The sequence below is a fragment of the Ornithorhynchus anatinus genome, chromosome 15 (assembly GCF_004115215.2).
Source record: "Ornithorhynchus anatinus isolate Pmale09 chromosome 15, mOrnAna1.pri.v4, whole genome shotgun sequence".
Lineage (NCBI taxonomy): Eukaryota > Metazoa > Chordata > Mammalia > Monotremata > Ornithorhynchidae > Ornithorhynchus > Ornithorhynchus anatinus.
Genome location: NC_041742.1, coordinates 20,941,169 through 20,954,824, shown reverse-complemented (window position 1 = coordinate 20,954,824; position 13,656 = coordinate 20,941,169). Strand labels below are relative to the sequence as shown.

The following is a 13,656-nucleotide window of genomic DNA, read 5'->3' as shown; positions in this document are numbered from 1 at the left end:
TTCCCCCCTGTGTTTAGTACAGTGCTGAGCACATGATGATGGCATTTATTCAGCTCTCACTATTATTATTCTAGTTCTCTGCCTAGAGAGATGCTCAGTATATACTATTGATTAAAATGGACTAACCCAGAACCAAGGTTGCCCTGATTGAGGCATGTTACCAATCAGTGTATTCACTGAGAGCTTACTGTGTGTAGAGCACTGTACTAAGCACTTGGGAGAGTACAGTTTAACAGAGTTGATAGACATATTCCCTGAAAGTTGTCCATGAGGTAGGAGATATTGCCCAGTGAGTCCCTCTAGAAGGAAGTTGGGGTGTTGGGAAGCCCGAGTCTTCTGAGAACCTTTTCTCCTTAAAAGAGTGGATTTTCCTCTTTGTCTTTGTATCCTAAATCCCCTTTCCCCAGGCCCTGCAGAGTGTGAACAGCATTCTATTTGCAGGCCTGACCGGAGGGAGGCCTTAGCGCTAAGCATGTGCTCTAAAAGAGTGTCCTCAGTTCCCCCAACAGTGAAGCGTGGTCACCCCGGGCCATTACAAGGGTATAAATTGTAGCCAGCATAGATTTTTGAAAATAAAAAAAAAACCATAATGTTTTATTAATGTAGCAGTAGATGGGGTTAAAATTATTTTTGGCATCGCTTCTGGCCTCCGAGCCCTACAATGTGAAAACATCCAACCATCTCAATTTTCAGGACACTGAGAAGAAAAAAGGCCTTTCCCATTTCAGTTGGTTAGCCCTGGCACTTATCTGCTGTGATCAGATATTATTCATGTCGTGAAAGGGGCGTGTTACCCTGGAATACTCTGTGTATTTTCATTAGGAGCTCAGCTAATGCTTTTCAAACTGCACACACAGACTGACCTACATCCCTGCTCCCCTCTGAAAGAAATAATAAACAACACTTAAGAAGCCCCAGGCTCTGGGCCTTGAAGAAAGACCCCACGTTTGGACTTCTGCTGGACCTCGTAGGTGCCGGCACAGGGTGGGTGATGAAGGACTATTAGCCCCGTGGGGGTGTCTATCTGTGGAGGGGAGCATATCGGTTTTGCCCCTACAGTGATCGGGGGCGGGCTCCCTGCCTCGCTCACCCCAGGTCTCTGACAACATGTAAGCAGCAGGCTGAAAAGAGCCAAGGAATCATTTGAGTGACTGTTTTTTGGCCTTGAAGTCTGCCTGTCCTTTCTCTGACAAGATCCATTCCCTTTCTAGCCCCTCACACAAATGAAGAGCTAGGACTTCTGGGCCTCGGATTCTCCAGCTGTATGGTGTGGCTCGCTCAGCGTCTCTGACTTCACATGGGCATTTCTGCCACGGTGTGTTGTGTGAATAGAGGCAGCTCCACCTCTGTAATGTCACTCTATTCAGGGTCACTCGCCTAAATTAGTAATAATAATTGTGGTATTTGTTAAGGCCCTACTATGTGCCAAGTGATATACTAAGCCCTGGGGTAAATACAAGGTAATCAGGTTGCCTTAGATTCTTATCTGAGGAGGAAGAACGGGTATTTTAATCCTCATTTTACAGATGAGAAAACCGAGGTACTGAAAAGTTAGGTGACTTGTCCAAGGTCATACAGCAGGTAGTGGCTGTGGTGGAATTAGAACTCAGGTCCCCTGAGTCCCAGGCCCATGCTTTTTTCACTAGGCCACACTGAATTTCCAGATAGGAGTGATAGTGGGCAGCATGGGAGGAGGCTACCTGTTTTTCTGGAGTTCTTCTCATGCTTTGAGACCATGAGGAATGAGACCTGAGGGTCTCAGTGGGACCTGGGTTCAGCCCCAGCTCTGCCACCTGCTCTGTCTGTGACCTTGGACAAGTCATTTCACTTCTCTCGGTCTCAGTTTCTTCCTCGGCAAAAACCTGTTCTACCTCCTAATTTAGCCCCATCCTACATGGAGCTTACCGTCTGTGTCCAACCTTATGATCTTCTGGAAGCAGCGTGGCTTAATGGAAGAACCATAGGCTTGGGAGCCAGAGGTCGTAGGTTCTAATCCTGGCTCCGCCACTTTTCATCTGTGTGTCTTTGGGCAAGGCACTTAACGTCTCTGTGCCTCAGTTACCTCATCTGTAAAATGGGGATTAAGACTGGGAACCCCACCTGAGACAATCTGATCACCTTGTATCTACCCCAGTGCTTAGGACAGTGCTTGGCACATAGTAAGTGCTTAATAAATACCATCATCATTATTATTATCTACCCCAGCTCTTAGCACAGTGTTTGGCTCACAGTAAGTACTTACCAAGTGCTACAGGCGACAACGTTTTTGTTTGAACAGTGCGGCTGGGTCTGTGGGTCTTGCGTGGGCTTCTTCACCCGCATACTCAGTTGTAGGTGAACTTCACCATCAGGGAAGGACAATTTTACAGTGGGATAGGTGGGTAGGGTCTTTCCACTTATTGTTTTTCTGGCCCAAATGGCTGCCTCTTGGTTCTCCTCCCTATCTTGCGAATCTCCTATTGAGCATTCCCCCACAACGTAATGATACAAAAGTAGTTCACCTGGGAAAATATGGCCTGTGACAAATGTCTTTTTTCAGTCAAATTTTTCAAAATTCTTACTTAAGTGTTCATTCAATCCCTGCCTTCTGTTCAAGACACTTGATGTGGCTTCATCGCAAAATGGTAGGATGTTCAAGAATCATCAGACCGCCAAATAATTCTTCAGAATTTAGTTTTTGCACATTTGTATACGATGCCGTAGAAAATCGTTTACCTTTCATGTCATCAGGAGCTAGTGTGGCCTTATGGAAAGGACATATGACTGGGAGTTGGGACACCTAGATTCTCCACTTTTCTGCTGTGTAACCTAGGGTAGGTGACTTTATTTCTCTGAGCCTCAGTTTTCTCATCAATAAAATGGGGCTAATAACTGAGTTGGTCCAAGTGGCAAGAAAACCAGGGCCCAAGCCAAATCGTAGCTTAAGCAGAGAGTGTCCTCTGTCACATTTTGATGATCCAGGCTGCAGCCAAATCCATTTTAGTATCTTCTATTTGCAACAGTAACTGTTCCAGTCATCGTACCACACCAATTCAGTGACTTTCACCCAAATGTTGTACACAATTGTTTTGTTAGATCAAGTGGGATAAAAATGGGTTTTGTTTCTCAAACAATAAATTGATAATTCACCGTTCATTGAGTAGGGCAGAGAGAAGAGTTAGCTTGACAGCTGGATGATTGGAGTCCAAATCATGGTCACCAATCCTATCTTTCACTGGAAATAGGATTGAACTGTATATGTCCAAGCATGTAGAAGAATAAATAGAACAAAGCCATAGTGGTTATTTTTAAACATGAAAGAAAGAACTGGAGAAGGGACATTAGACTCTTAGAGTTTAGGCGTAAACTGACACCATGGACATGTGAGGACTAGAGTAGAATACTTGTGATGGACTAAATATAGGCACCACAGAACCAGCGGCATGCAAGGCCTGAAATGAAATGTTTCAGCAGAGCCAATAAACCGACAGCACAGAGGGTTGGCCCCAAGTTGCAGCGAGGTAAAAATGTCTCTTACTGACTTTGAAGGAGACTTAACCAATCTGGACCCAAGATAGCAACTTTCAGGTAGTTTCGTACTTAAATTGCAAACATGCTTTTTGGTTGTTGAAAACAGAGGCTTTGTATATAGCAAAACAGTTTGTATCTGAGCAACAGCATAAGCTCTGAAGTTTCTCGACTTGCTCGTGTTTCTGGAGCATAAAGATGATTTCTTACAGCCACGTTCCCTACATGTGAATTGTTTGTTCCCAGATTTGAACGGTTGAAACACAGGTCCTTTGAAAAGGGCCTTTCTTCATAAATTTTAATCATGTCCTACATATAGGAAACCAGACTTAAGGAATATACACACTCCATAAGTTGCTAGTCATCTAGACTGTGAGCCCCATGTGGAACAGGGACTTTGTATGCCCTAATTAACAAGTATCTAACCCAACACTTAGTACAGTGCTTCCAAAATAAACCCCTTTATTGGTATTTTAGTAATAGTGAGTATTATGGTGTTCAAACAATTTTCTCAACTCCCTTACTGTCACTCATTTGTATTGGAGTGCTTGTGTATAGAGCACTCTACTAAGCGCTTGAGAGAGTATAACCCACAATGAGCTTCTGTGGGACACTTTATTTGTTCATTCAGTCATATGTGAGTGCTTACTGTGTGCAAAGCACTATACTAAGCGCTTGGGAGAGTACAATACAACAATAAACACAGGCCCTGCCCATAATGAGCTCACAGTCTAGAGGGGGAATTACAGTTACGATGGTAATTATCAAGTAGTTAGTATGGTGCTTTGCTCTCAGTAAGCACTCAATCATACCATGCATTGATTGATTAAGGGCTTACTATGTCCCAGGCACTGTGGTAGATATAAAATACTCAGTGTGGACACAGTCCCTCCCTCACACAGGGCTATGTCTGGAAAAAAGGGAGAAGAGGTGTTTAATCCCCATTTTACAGATGAAGAAACTGAGGCACATAGCAGTTGATGGACTTACCCAAGGTCTCACACAGCAGACAAGTGGTGGAGCTGGGACTAGAACCCAGGTCTCTTGATTATCAACCCTGTGCTCTTTCCATTAGGTCACCCTGCCCTTCTTCAGGAACACTACTTGTTTGTTTTCAAGCTACCCACTGAATTCACCTTGCATTTGGCCCCATTGGCACCTGGCTAAGTGACAAAATTAGAGTTTTTCAACCGGAAAGGCACTCAGGGCACGACTGGGCCTTCGAGGTCCTGCAGGCTAAAGAAGGGCTCGTCTGCCACTTACCCACTGCGTGTCACCAGACACTGGCGCAGCCCTAGCTTCCGAAAGATGTCCACCACCGTTTCCATGGGGGTGTGATCCGTGACGGTGAAGGGGCTCAGGTTGAGGATGCGGCGCAGCTTCAGAGGGTGGGGGCTGTTGGCGGCCAGCTCGGGGGGGTCTTCTGTGAAATACATGATGGAATTGCTCACGATGCCATCCTGTCGCTGCCTGGCATTCTCTGGGTAACAAGAGACTAGATTAGTCACTCCTTGCTTCCGGTTCCCCTTCCGTAGCGGCAGAGGAGAGGAGCTGGTAAGCAGACTGCGTGTGGTTCCTGCTTTTATTTGAGCAATCGCAAAAAACAATCTTGCTTGCTGAAAAAAGATCTGTTGGGATGAGTTTCTCTGTCAATATTACTTCAATATCATGAAATGGAAAGCAGTGGGGCATAGTGGAAAGAGCATGGACCTGGAAGTCAGGACCTGGGTTCCCCGCTCTGCCACTTGCCTACTGTGTGACCTTGCGCAAGTCATTCAACTTTTGTGCCTCAGTGTCCTCATCTGTAAAATGGGGATTCAATCACACCGCCTTCTGATTAGACTGTGAGCCCTATACTGGACAGGGACGCTGTCCAACGTGATCTTGTACCTACCCCAGAACTTACTACCATGCTTGGCACATAACCAGTGCTTAATAAATACCATTGAGGAAAAAAATTAATTTTCAGATTCATCATCATCAACAGTGGAGTTAATCAACCGCCTACTGGCTGTGAAGTGCTTGGGAGAGCACCGCAAAAGTGAGACACGTAGTCACTGCTCTCCAGGAGTTGACAGTCTGATAGGGCAGTGAAACAAAAATTACAGTTAGAACAGCAAGAAATGGTAATAATAACTGTGGTATTGTTAAGCACCAAGCAGGCTACAGATCTAGCAGGATGTACTAGCTGAATAAATAACAATTAACGGACCAATTCAAAAAACAGTTGGAAGGAAAAAGAGGCAAAGCAGTTTTTATAAAAATCCCATGCATTTCCTCTCAGTGGCCTGGCTGTGATGTCAAACCACCTTCCTCTATTTCCAAGACAGTAGAGGTTGATGGGAGCCATCCAGACTATATAACTCCTCCTAAGAGAGGTGAGCGAACTGAACCCAGGCCCCAGGCTTCTGTTTAGAAAATCAGCTCTTCCAAGACACCGTATACAGTTGTCCTTCAGATTTAAAGAAGGCACTACTGATCAATCAATCAATTATTGAGCAATTGCTATGTGCAGAGCACTGTTTTAAGCACTGAGAGTACAATACAACAGAATTAGCCAACCCGTGTTCTGACCATATCTTTGCCTCTGAGTGCGTGTACAACTGGAAAGGCCTGGCAGAACTCAGAATCCCAGCCCCATTGCACATAAAAAAGGCAAAAAATATGTTCCTTGTGAACAGGGATTGTGTCTACCAAATCTGTTGTATTGGTAGTGCTTAGTACAGTGCTTGGCATTGAGGAAGTGCTCAATAAATGTTACTGATTGATCATCTGTGGCCATGGAAACAGACTCTGTGTGGCCCCTCATCAGCAGACCCTGTTGTGCCCCTAATTGACCTATATGCAGTATTGGACATGACTAGGTATAGAATGTAGGAGTATGACCTGTTTATTAAGAAGCTTCTGAATGGAAAAGAGTGATGATTGATATGTTTGACTCTTAGAACAAAGCCCTTACTCAACTCCATTAAACACCAAGTTCCTTCTTTGACCACAAATTCTCTCACCTCTCCTAAGCCAAAGAAACCAGCCCAGAAAGAATCTCAAGAAATAAACCACATGTTCTGAAGGACAATAATAATAATGGTATTAGTTAAGCAATTAACTATGGATCAAGCACTAAGTACTGGGGGTAGGTACAAGATAATAAAGTGAGGCACAGTCCCTGTTTCTCACACAGGGCTCACAGATAAAGTAGGAGGGAGAAAAGGCATTGATTGCTTATTTTACAGATGAGGAAACTGAGGCTCAGAGAAGTCAAGTAACTTACTCTAGGTCACACAGCAGGCAAGTGGCTGAGTTGGAATTAGACATCTCATCCTCTGACTCCCAGGCCCTGGCCTCTAGGCACACCCCTAGACTGTGCTGCTTCTCTGACACTCTACAGGAGCACTCCCAACCCAGTTACTTTCAAAGTTCCTGATCAAATACAGTACTGGGGACTCTGTATGGGATGAGGGGGAGATAGCAAATTTCAACAGGGATAAAATGAGGTTCCCTGATGCAGGTACATCTTTGGATTTTTCCCTTTACAAATGAGCAGCTTCTTGGCACCAGAAAGGAGAAGATTGAAACATTTGTATGATCAATTATCCTCCTCCTTTCTGCTGGAGCTTAGCGCAGACTCCAATCAGCCCATATAGATCCTACTGAGCATGAACCCCCGGGGCTGACTCAGTTTGGGAAGATTCAGGTGGTCTCGGCCTGTGTATCATAGCAGGGGAGAGAGAGAGGAAGGAAAGGATTATGATGCAGTTTTCAGTGTTCTTCCCTTTCAGAGAGACAAAACCTAAACAAAGGAAGAACACACAGGACGTGTGCCTACCTGCTACTGATCGCTGCCTCGGCTAGAGCTGAGACCATAGCGTCGTGTGCCACCTTGGGCTAGAAAGAGGTTGCCACGGGAGGTGTGTCCGTGGAACGTGTCGGTAGCTCCGTAGTCCGTGGGAGCTTTAGGAAGGGTGGAGTTGGGCTTCAGTGGGCAGAGCGTGACTGAATGCCTGTCGGCTGGGGCTCAGATGGCATGGGGCGCTGAAAATCCTGCCTGTGTGGAGCTCTCTTTATGCAAAGAACATAATGATTTAAAGGACCAAATCGAAGTAGGATTAACGGGAACTCGGGAAACGTAATTTAGTGGCGGCTGTTACTGCTGCTGCTGGAGGCCAGGATTCCAAATCACTTTTGAGTCATGAGGGAAACGAATCTATTAGTCTCCACATATTTCTCCAAGGCCCCCTCCCATCCAGATTCAGTTTCAAACTCTCCCTCGAGTGTTGGAAAAACTGTAGGCTGAGGCCAGCCCAAGCGTGGTTTCAGGGTCACTGGGCTGACTTTCTTAGCTTTTCAAGCTCTATCCATGGTTACCCCTTGACCATGGGGCTGCTCTGAAGCAATGAAAACAGGCTCCTTTGGACCAGGACACCTGTTCCTGTGATCTAATGGATCGCCGATGATGTGAACCGCCAAGAGGAGGGAGATAAAGAGACATGATTGGAGTCTGACTAAGGGGATTCCTGAGGCTTTGAGTCATGCCGGCTGGGGCCAGGGAGCGTTGAAGTGGGAGGGATTAAACAGCAAAGATTGATGCTCTCAACTGGAGGTTCTAGGAAGAAAGGTCTTGCTGGAAGGAGGGGTGTCTAATACCCGTCTTTGGGAACCTTCAGTCCATGCTTTGGATTGAGCACTTAGAATGTGCAGAGCACTGTTCTAAGCGCTTGGGAGAGTACAGTACCACAGAGTTAGTAGGCATGGTCCCTGCCCACAGAGAATTTACAATCTAGAGGAGAGGCTTTGTTTCTCAGAATAGACGGTGGGAAGCAGCGAGACTTAGCTGATAGAGCACTGGCACCTGGGAGTGAGGTGGCTTCGGTTCTAGGCCTGGGTCCATCACTTGTCTGCTCAGTGACCATGGACAAGGCACTTATCTGTGCCTCAGTTTCCTCATCTGCAAAAATGGGGATTAAATCCTGCTCCCTCTTACTTAGACTGTGAGCCCAGGGGGGGACAGGGATCTGTCTTGTGTCTACCCCAGTGCTTAGTAGAGTGGTGGCACAAAGTAAGCACTTAATAAGCACCATACAATGAATAAACAGGTTACTTCCTAGTTAGGTGTTGGGACTGAGAGCCTTCCAAACTGACCATATGGTGATGTTGCCTTGCTCCATTGCAGAATGGAAAGAGCCTGGGCATCAGGATCTGGGTTCTCATCCTGACTCCACCACTTACTTGCTGTGGCATTGAGCAAGTCACTTGACTTCACAGTGCCTCAGTTTCTTATGTAAAATGGGAATTCAGTACCATGAGTTCCATGTGGGAAGGGGACAGGACTGTGCCTGATCCTACTGTATTGTATCTAGCCAGGCACTAGACATGGTGCTTGGCACATGGTAAGCTTCACAAATATCACGATTATTATTAACAACCTTCACCTGCATATTCCCTGCCTTGATGTTCCTGTTGTCTTCCATCACCAGTCTGTCTACCTGTACCAAGGATAACTGTATATTTTTGGTTTTACTTTTGCCCTCATTTTTACGAGAAAGAAGAAAAGACCTCCCACCTAAGCCTCCCTAAGCTTCTCTGAGCATCGCTCTCCATAGTGGCTTACAGAATGGGAGGAGGTAATGTGTTGCTGGGGTCGAGAGATCCATACGTATTCTGTTCCCTAACCAGAGACTGTGCTCATCACCCTTTCCTGTTGCCTTGCCAGTGTGCTGTTGAGTAGAGGTGAGGAAATGTGTATGGCTCAGGGCAAACTATCCCTACTACTGCAAATACAACTTAAGCACTTGTCCGGCGTGTGGTAGGATTCTCTCTCTCTTCCCAACCTTAGAATGAAGTCCTAGGAAACACAGACAGCCACAGAGACATAGGTCTTGGCGACTGCACACTGGGCATTTATAGAGCCGGGGAGATGTTCCTACCCAGGATTTCAGCCTCCCTCAACAGTTTCCTCTCCGATCCCAAGGACCGCATCATTAACCTAGAGCAGGACAGTGGCATATTTTTTTTTAATGGTATTTAAGTGCTTGCTGAATGTCAAACACTGTTCTGCAGTGAACAGATTAGGTTGAACAGAGTCCCTGTCCCACATGGGGCTCATACTCTAAGTAGGAGGGAGAACAGGTATATCCCCATTTTACAGTTGAGGAAACTGAGGTGCAGAGAAGTTAAGTGACTTGCCCAAGGACACACAGCAAGCAGTGGGCACGAGATGGGATTAAAACGCAAGTCCTTCAGGCTCCTAGGCCCGTGCTGTATACACTATCCCATGCTGCTTGAATATAAATGTGTATAATTCTTCGCATGTGCCTTTTGCCTCAATCGAGGTGGCTCTCTCTTTGGAGGTTGGCAATTATGCGTCCAAATTTATTCAGATCTCCAGCTCATTCCCCCAACTGAGATATCACCTTTTAGTACCAATGACTGCCCAATTTCCATCCATATCAGCCACAGCCTGTTAAAAACAAACTTCTTTAAATTGGAATATATCACAGTGGAAAAAGAGAAGACTAAGGCTCCAAAAAAAGCCCCCTAAAATCTTGAGAGGATTTCTAATCCATTCCCTTGATTTTCTAGCAGAACCACTCTCAAACCACTTCAGACACAGCAGACAACTTTCTATTTTTATTTTACTGGCTTTCCCTACTCCTTAATTTGGAAGTCCCCATTGGGACGGGAACTGAGTCTAATCTGATTATCCACCCCATTGCTTAGCACAGTGCTTGTGTTGCGGGCAGGGAACATGTCTACCAACTCTATCATACTGTCCTCTCCAAAGTGCTTAGTTCAGTGCTCTGCATACAGTAAGCACTCAAAAAATTTCAATAAATATCACTACTGGATTGAGAATACATTTCCACCATCACTTTCAGAAATCCCTTCCAATACTTTGTCAAGGGACACCACCTGATTCTTTCTATGTTCCCTCATAGACCTTATTTCCCAACCCTAACAACCACTTAAATTCATTTGATATTGTTAATATGGCCAAATTTTTCAAAGAATCTAATTAATGTTCTTGTTTTTTCAAACCGATAGAGATTGACAGTTGTTTTTTTTAAATGGAGCTGCATTGATCAAAAATGGTAATGAATTCAGTAACTTCAACTTCAGTGCAGCTACATAATTGTACCCTTGCAGGCTTCCTATAGGTTTACTCAATCAGTGATGTTTATTGAGTGGTAACTGTGTGCAGAGCACTGGTACCAAACCCTCGGGAGAGTTTGGAAGAGTAAGTAAATGCCATCCCTGCACTCTCTTACACCTCTGATTTTCCTCCCTTAAAGTTGAAAATGGCAGGGAGCAGTTCCAGCCAAAACTAAAACTTAATTCTGGTCCCCAGTAATAGCCATGGAATTCTGCAGACGCAAAGTGTGCTGATTTCTACCATTTCATCAGGGTGGTAGAATTTCACTGTCTGTCTACACACAGATCAAGAAAAGCTTCTAGGATTACTCAGAGCAAAGCTTTCACACTGCCTTTTCACTAACAATGTTAATAGCTGGCTCAACATTATTATCTGTCTGATTGGAAGCTTAGAGATATTGTTTACACTGATTTCTCCCCCCACCACTTCAGACATTCCAAACCTAATTTCTGCTCTGCCATCAGCATCTAGTTCAAGATTCTTCTATAACAGCTTGCTGACAATTGCTATTTATTACTGTAGGAGAGCAATGAACTTGCATGGTAATTAGCCAGTAGCCTCTTTTTCTGGGCAGGCGTATAATAATAATGTTGGTATTCGTTGAGCTCTTACTATGTACAGAGCACTGTTCTAAGCGCAGGGGTAGATACAGGGTAATCAGGTTGTCCCACGTGAGGCTCAAAGTCTTAGTCCCCACTTTGCAGATGAGGTAACGAGGCACAGAGAAGTGAAGTGACTTGCCCACAGTCACCCAGCTGACAAGTGGCAGAGCCGGGAGTGGAACCCATGACCTCTGACTCCCAAGCCCAGGCTCTTTCCACTGAGCCACGCTGCTTCCTACACAATGAATAGTTGATTCTGTGACATTTACTTATATATTTTCAATTTTTTTTAATTGCAATTCTTATTTTAAAACCTGAATGGGGACAGTAATTAGCTTACTGGGTTCCAACTGAAACAGCAACCTAAAAAGAACTAAGGTATAATTCTACTTTGTTTCCAAATAGCATGAGACTGGGAGTCAGAGAACCTGGGTTCTGATCCCAGCACCACTCTTGTCTGCTGTGTGACCATAGGCAAGTCACTTAATTATCTCAGTTTTTTAATCTATAAAATTGGGACTAAATCGTACTCCCTTCTACTTAAACTTTGAGCCCCATGTGGATCAGGGACTGGGTCTGACCTGAGTGTCTTGTATCTGCCTTGTGTTTAGTACAGTGCTTGGCACATAAGTGCTTAAAGAAAATTATTATTATTAAGAGTAGTGGTTCCTGAATCTGTAGGTGACTTGATTAGAACTCATGACCTTCTCACTCCCATTTACAGTAAGTGCTAAGCAGTGCCTGATGCCTGATAATCAGAGTGGACAGTCTCTATCCCACACGAGACTCTCTCATTTTAATGGAGAGGGAGTACAGGTATTTAATCCCCATTTTTTAGTTGAAGAAACCGAGGCCCAGAGAATTTAAAACAGCTTGCCCAAGTTCATACAGCAGGCAAGGGCAGTGCTGGAATTAGACCCCAGGTCACCAGTCCTGTGCTCTATGCATTAGACCCCGCCGCTTCTCAAGTACCCAGATTAATTATCTAGGTGGCAACCAAGTCACCCAAGAAGACGTTCCCCTTGTGCCTGATTCCCCCCCCACCTCCATTTCTGGCGGTCCCTAGGAGAAGCGGAACTGTTCAGTGTGGGTTATAAAGGGATAGAGATATAGAAGCTCACTCGAGCCGCGTACAAAGATGTGAATTAGAGAAGCAGTGTGGCTCTGTGGAAAGAGCACGGGCTTTGGAGTCAGAGTTCATGAGTTCAAATCCCAGCTCTGCCACTTCCCAGCTGTATGACTGTGGGCAAGTCACTTAACTTCTCTGTGCCTCAGTTATCTCATCTGTAAAATGGGAATTAAGACTGTGAGCCCCACGTGGGACATCCTGATTCCCCTGTGTCTACCCCAGCGCTTAGAACAGTGCTCGGCACATAGTAAGCGCTTAACAAATACCAACATTATTATTATTAACATTATGAATTAGACAAAAGGGTCTTTGCCATCTGAGTCAGTTTTCCAAACCATGCATCTTTCTGAGCAACGGCCATTAAAAACAGAGATCGGTGACAGACATCTCTTTACTCACTTATGGCAAGAATCAGTTCCCTCCTCTGAGCGAAGCCAATGAGGCGCTCGGAATCTTTGGAAACGACCACGGGAAAGCCGTTGTAATCCGTCTCCTTGATGAGCGTCTCCACGTCCTCGACCGTCATGCCATCCTGAGTCAGGACGGACAGCGGAGGTTCCCCTCGCCTTGGCCTCATGACATCCGTCGCCAGAGTCCTGTGGGTGAACTCATCCTTCACATCCAGGAACGGGTACCCATTCAGGTGGATGTGGGCCTCGTAGATGCCTTCCTTGCCAAACGCATCGGCGACCCATTTGCTGGTCACGGCGGCCGCCATGAGGGGGACGATGTACTCCAGACCGCCAGTCAGCTCGAACATGATCACCACCAGGGAGACGGTCATTCTGGTCACTCCACCTGCCAAGGGAAAGGTGATTCAGATGGCAAAATGCCCTCACTGCCTCTCTCCCCCCGATCCATCCACTGAGGCCCTTTATTGAGCACTTATCGTCTACTAAGCGCATGGAAGACCTCAGTTGAGAAAGGGTCTGAACTATGACCACTCTCACCCTTGCTGTTCCATGTTCTACAGGGGAAAAAATATCACTTTTAATGATTGTAATTCCATGGATATCGTGAGGGCAGGGACTGCATCTACCAACTCTCCTATGTTGTTCTTACCCGAGCACTTAGTACAGTGTTCTGTACATGGTAAGTGATCAACAAATACCGTTGACTCATGGATTGAAAAGGCAGAAAACCACTCTCAAGATGGAATGATATCACCCCAGGAGAACAGCGTGTCCATCTGGTATTGAAGCAGTGTGGGCTACACTCCAGTTTCAGTGATCCATGATCCTGATGCCATGACAGTAGCTCAACACCAG

The 13,656-nt window shown here is 45.4% G+C and overlaps 1 protein-coding gene and 1 long non-coding RNA gene across 3 annotated transcripts in view; one reads left to right on the top strand and one right to left on the bottom strand.

Annotated features, from left to right (window-relative positions):
• The window catches only part of LOC114817003, a 123,428-nt gene that overhangs the window by 87,516 nt on the left and 22,256 nt on the right, over nt 1–13,656 (top strand). The gene's annotated exons all lie outside the window — the stretch shown is intronic.
• The window catches only part of CLCN4 (chloride voltage-gated channel 4), a 40,750-nt gene that overhangs the window by 6,887 nt on the left and 20,207 nt on the right, over nt 1–13,656 (bottom strand). For both annotated transcript variants that reach the window (XM_029079915.1, XM_001514978.6), the window contains exons 10-11: nt 12,788–13,186; nt 4,771–4,987 (exon numbers count right to left, since the gene is read on the bottom strand). In XM_029079915.1, coding sequence (XP_028935748.1) covers nt 4,771–4,987; nt 12,788–13,186 — 616 coding nt within the window. The remainder of the gene's footprint in view (nt 1–4,770; nt 4,988–12,787; nt 13,187–13,656) is intronic.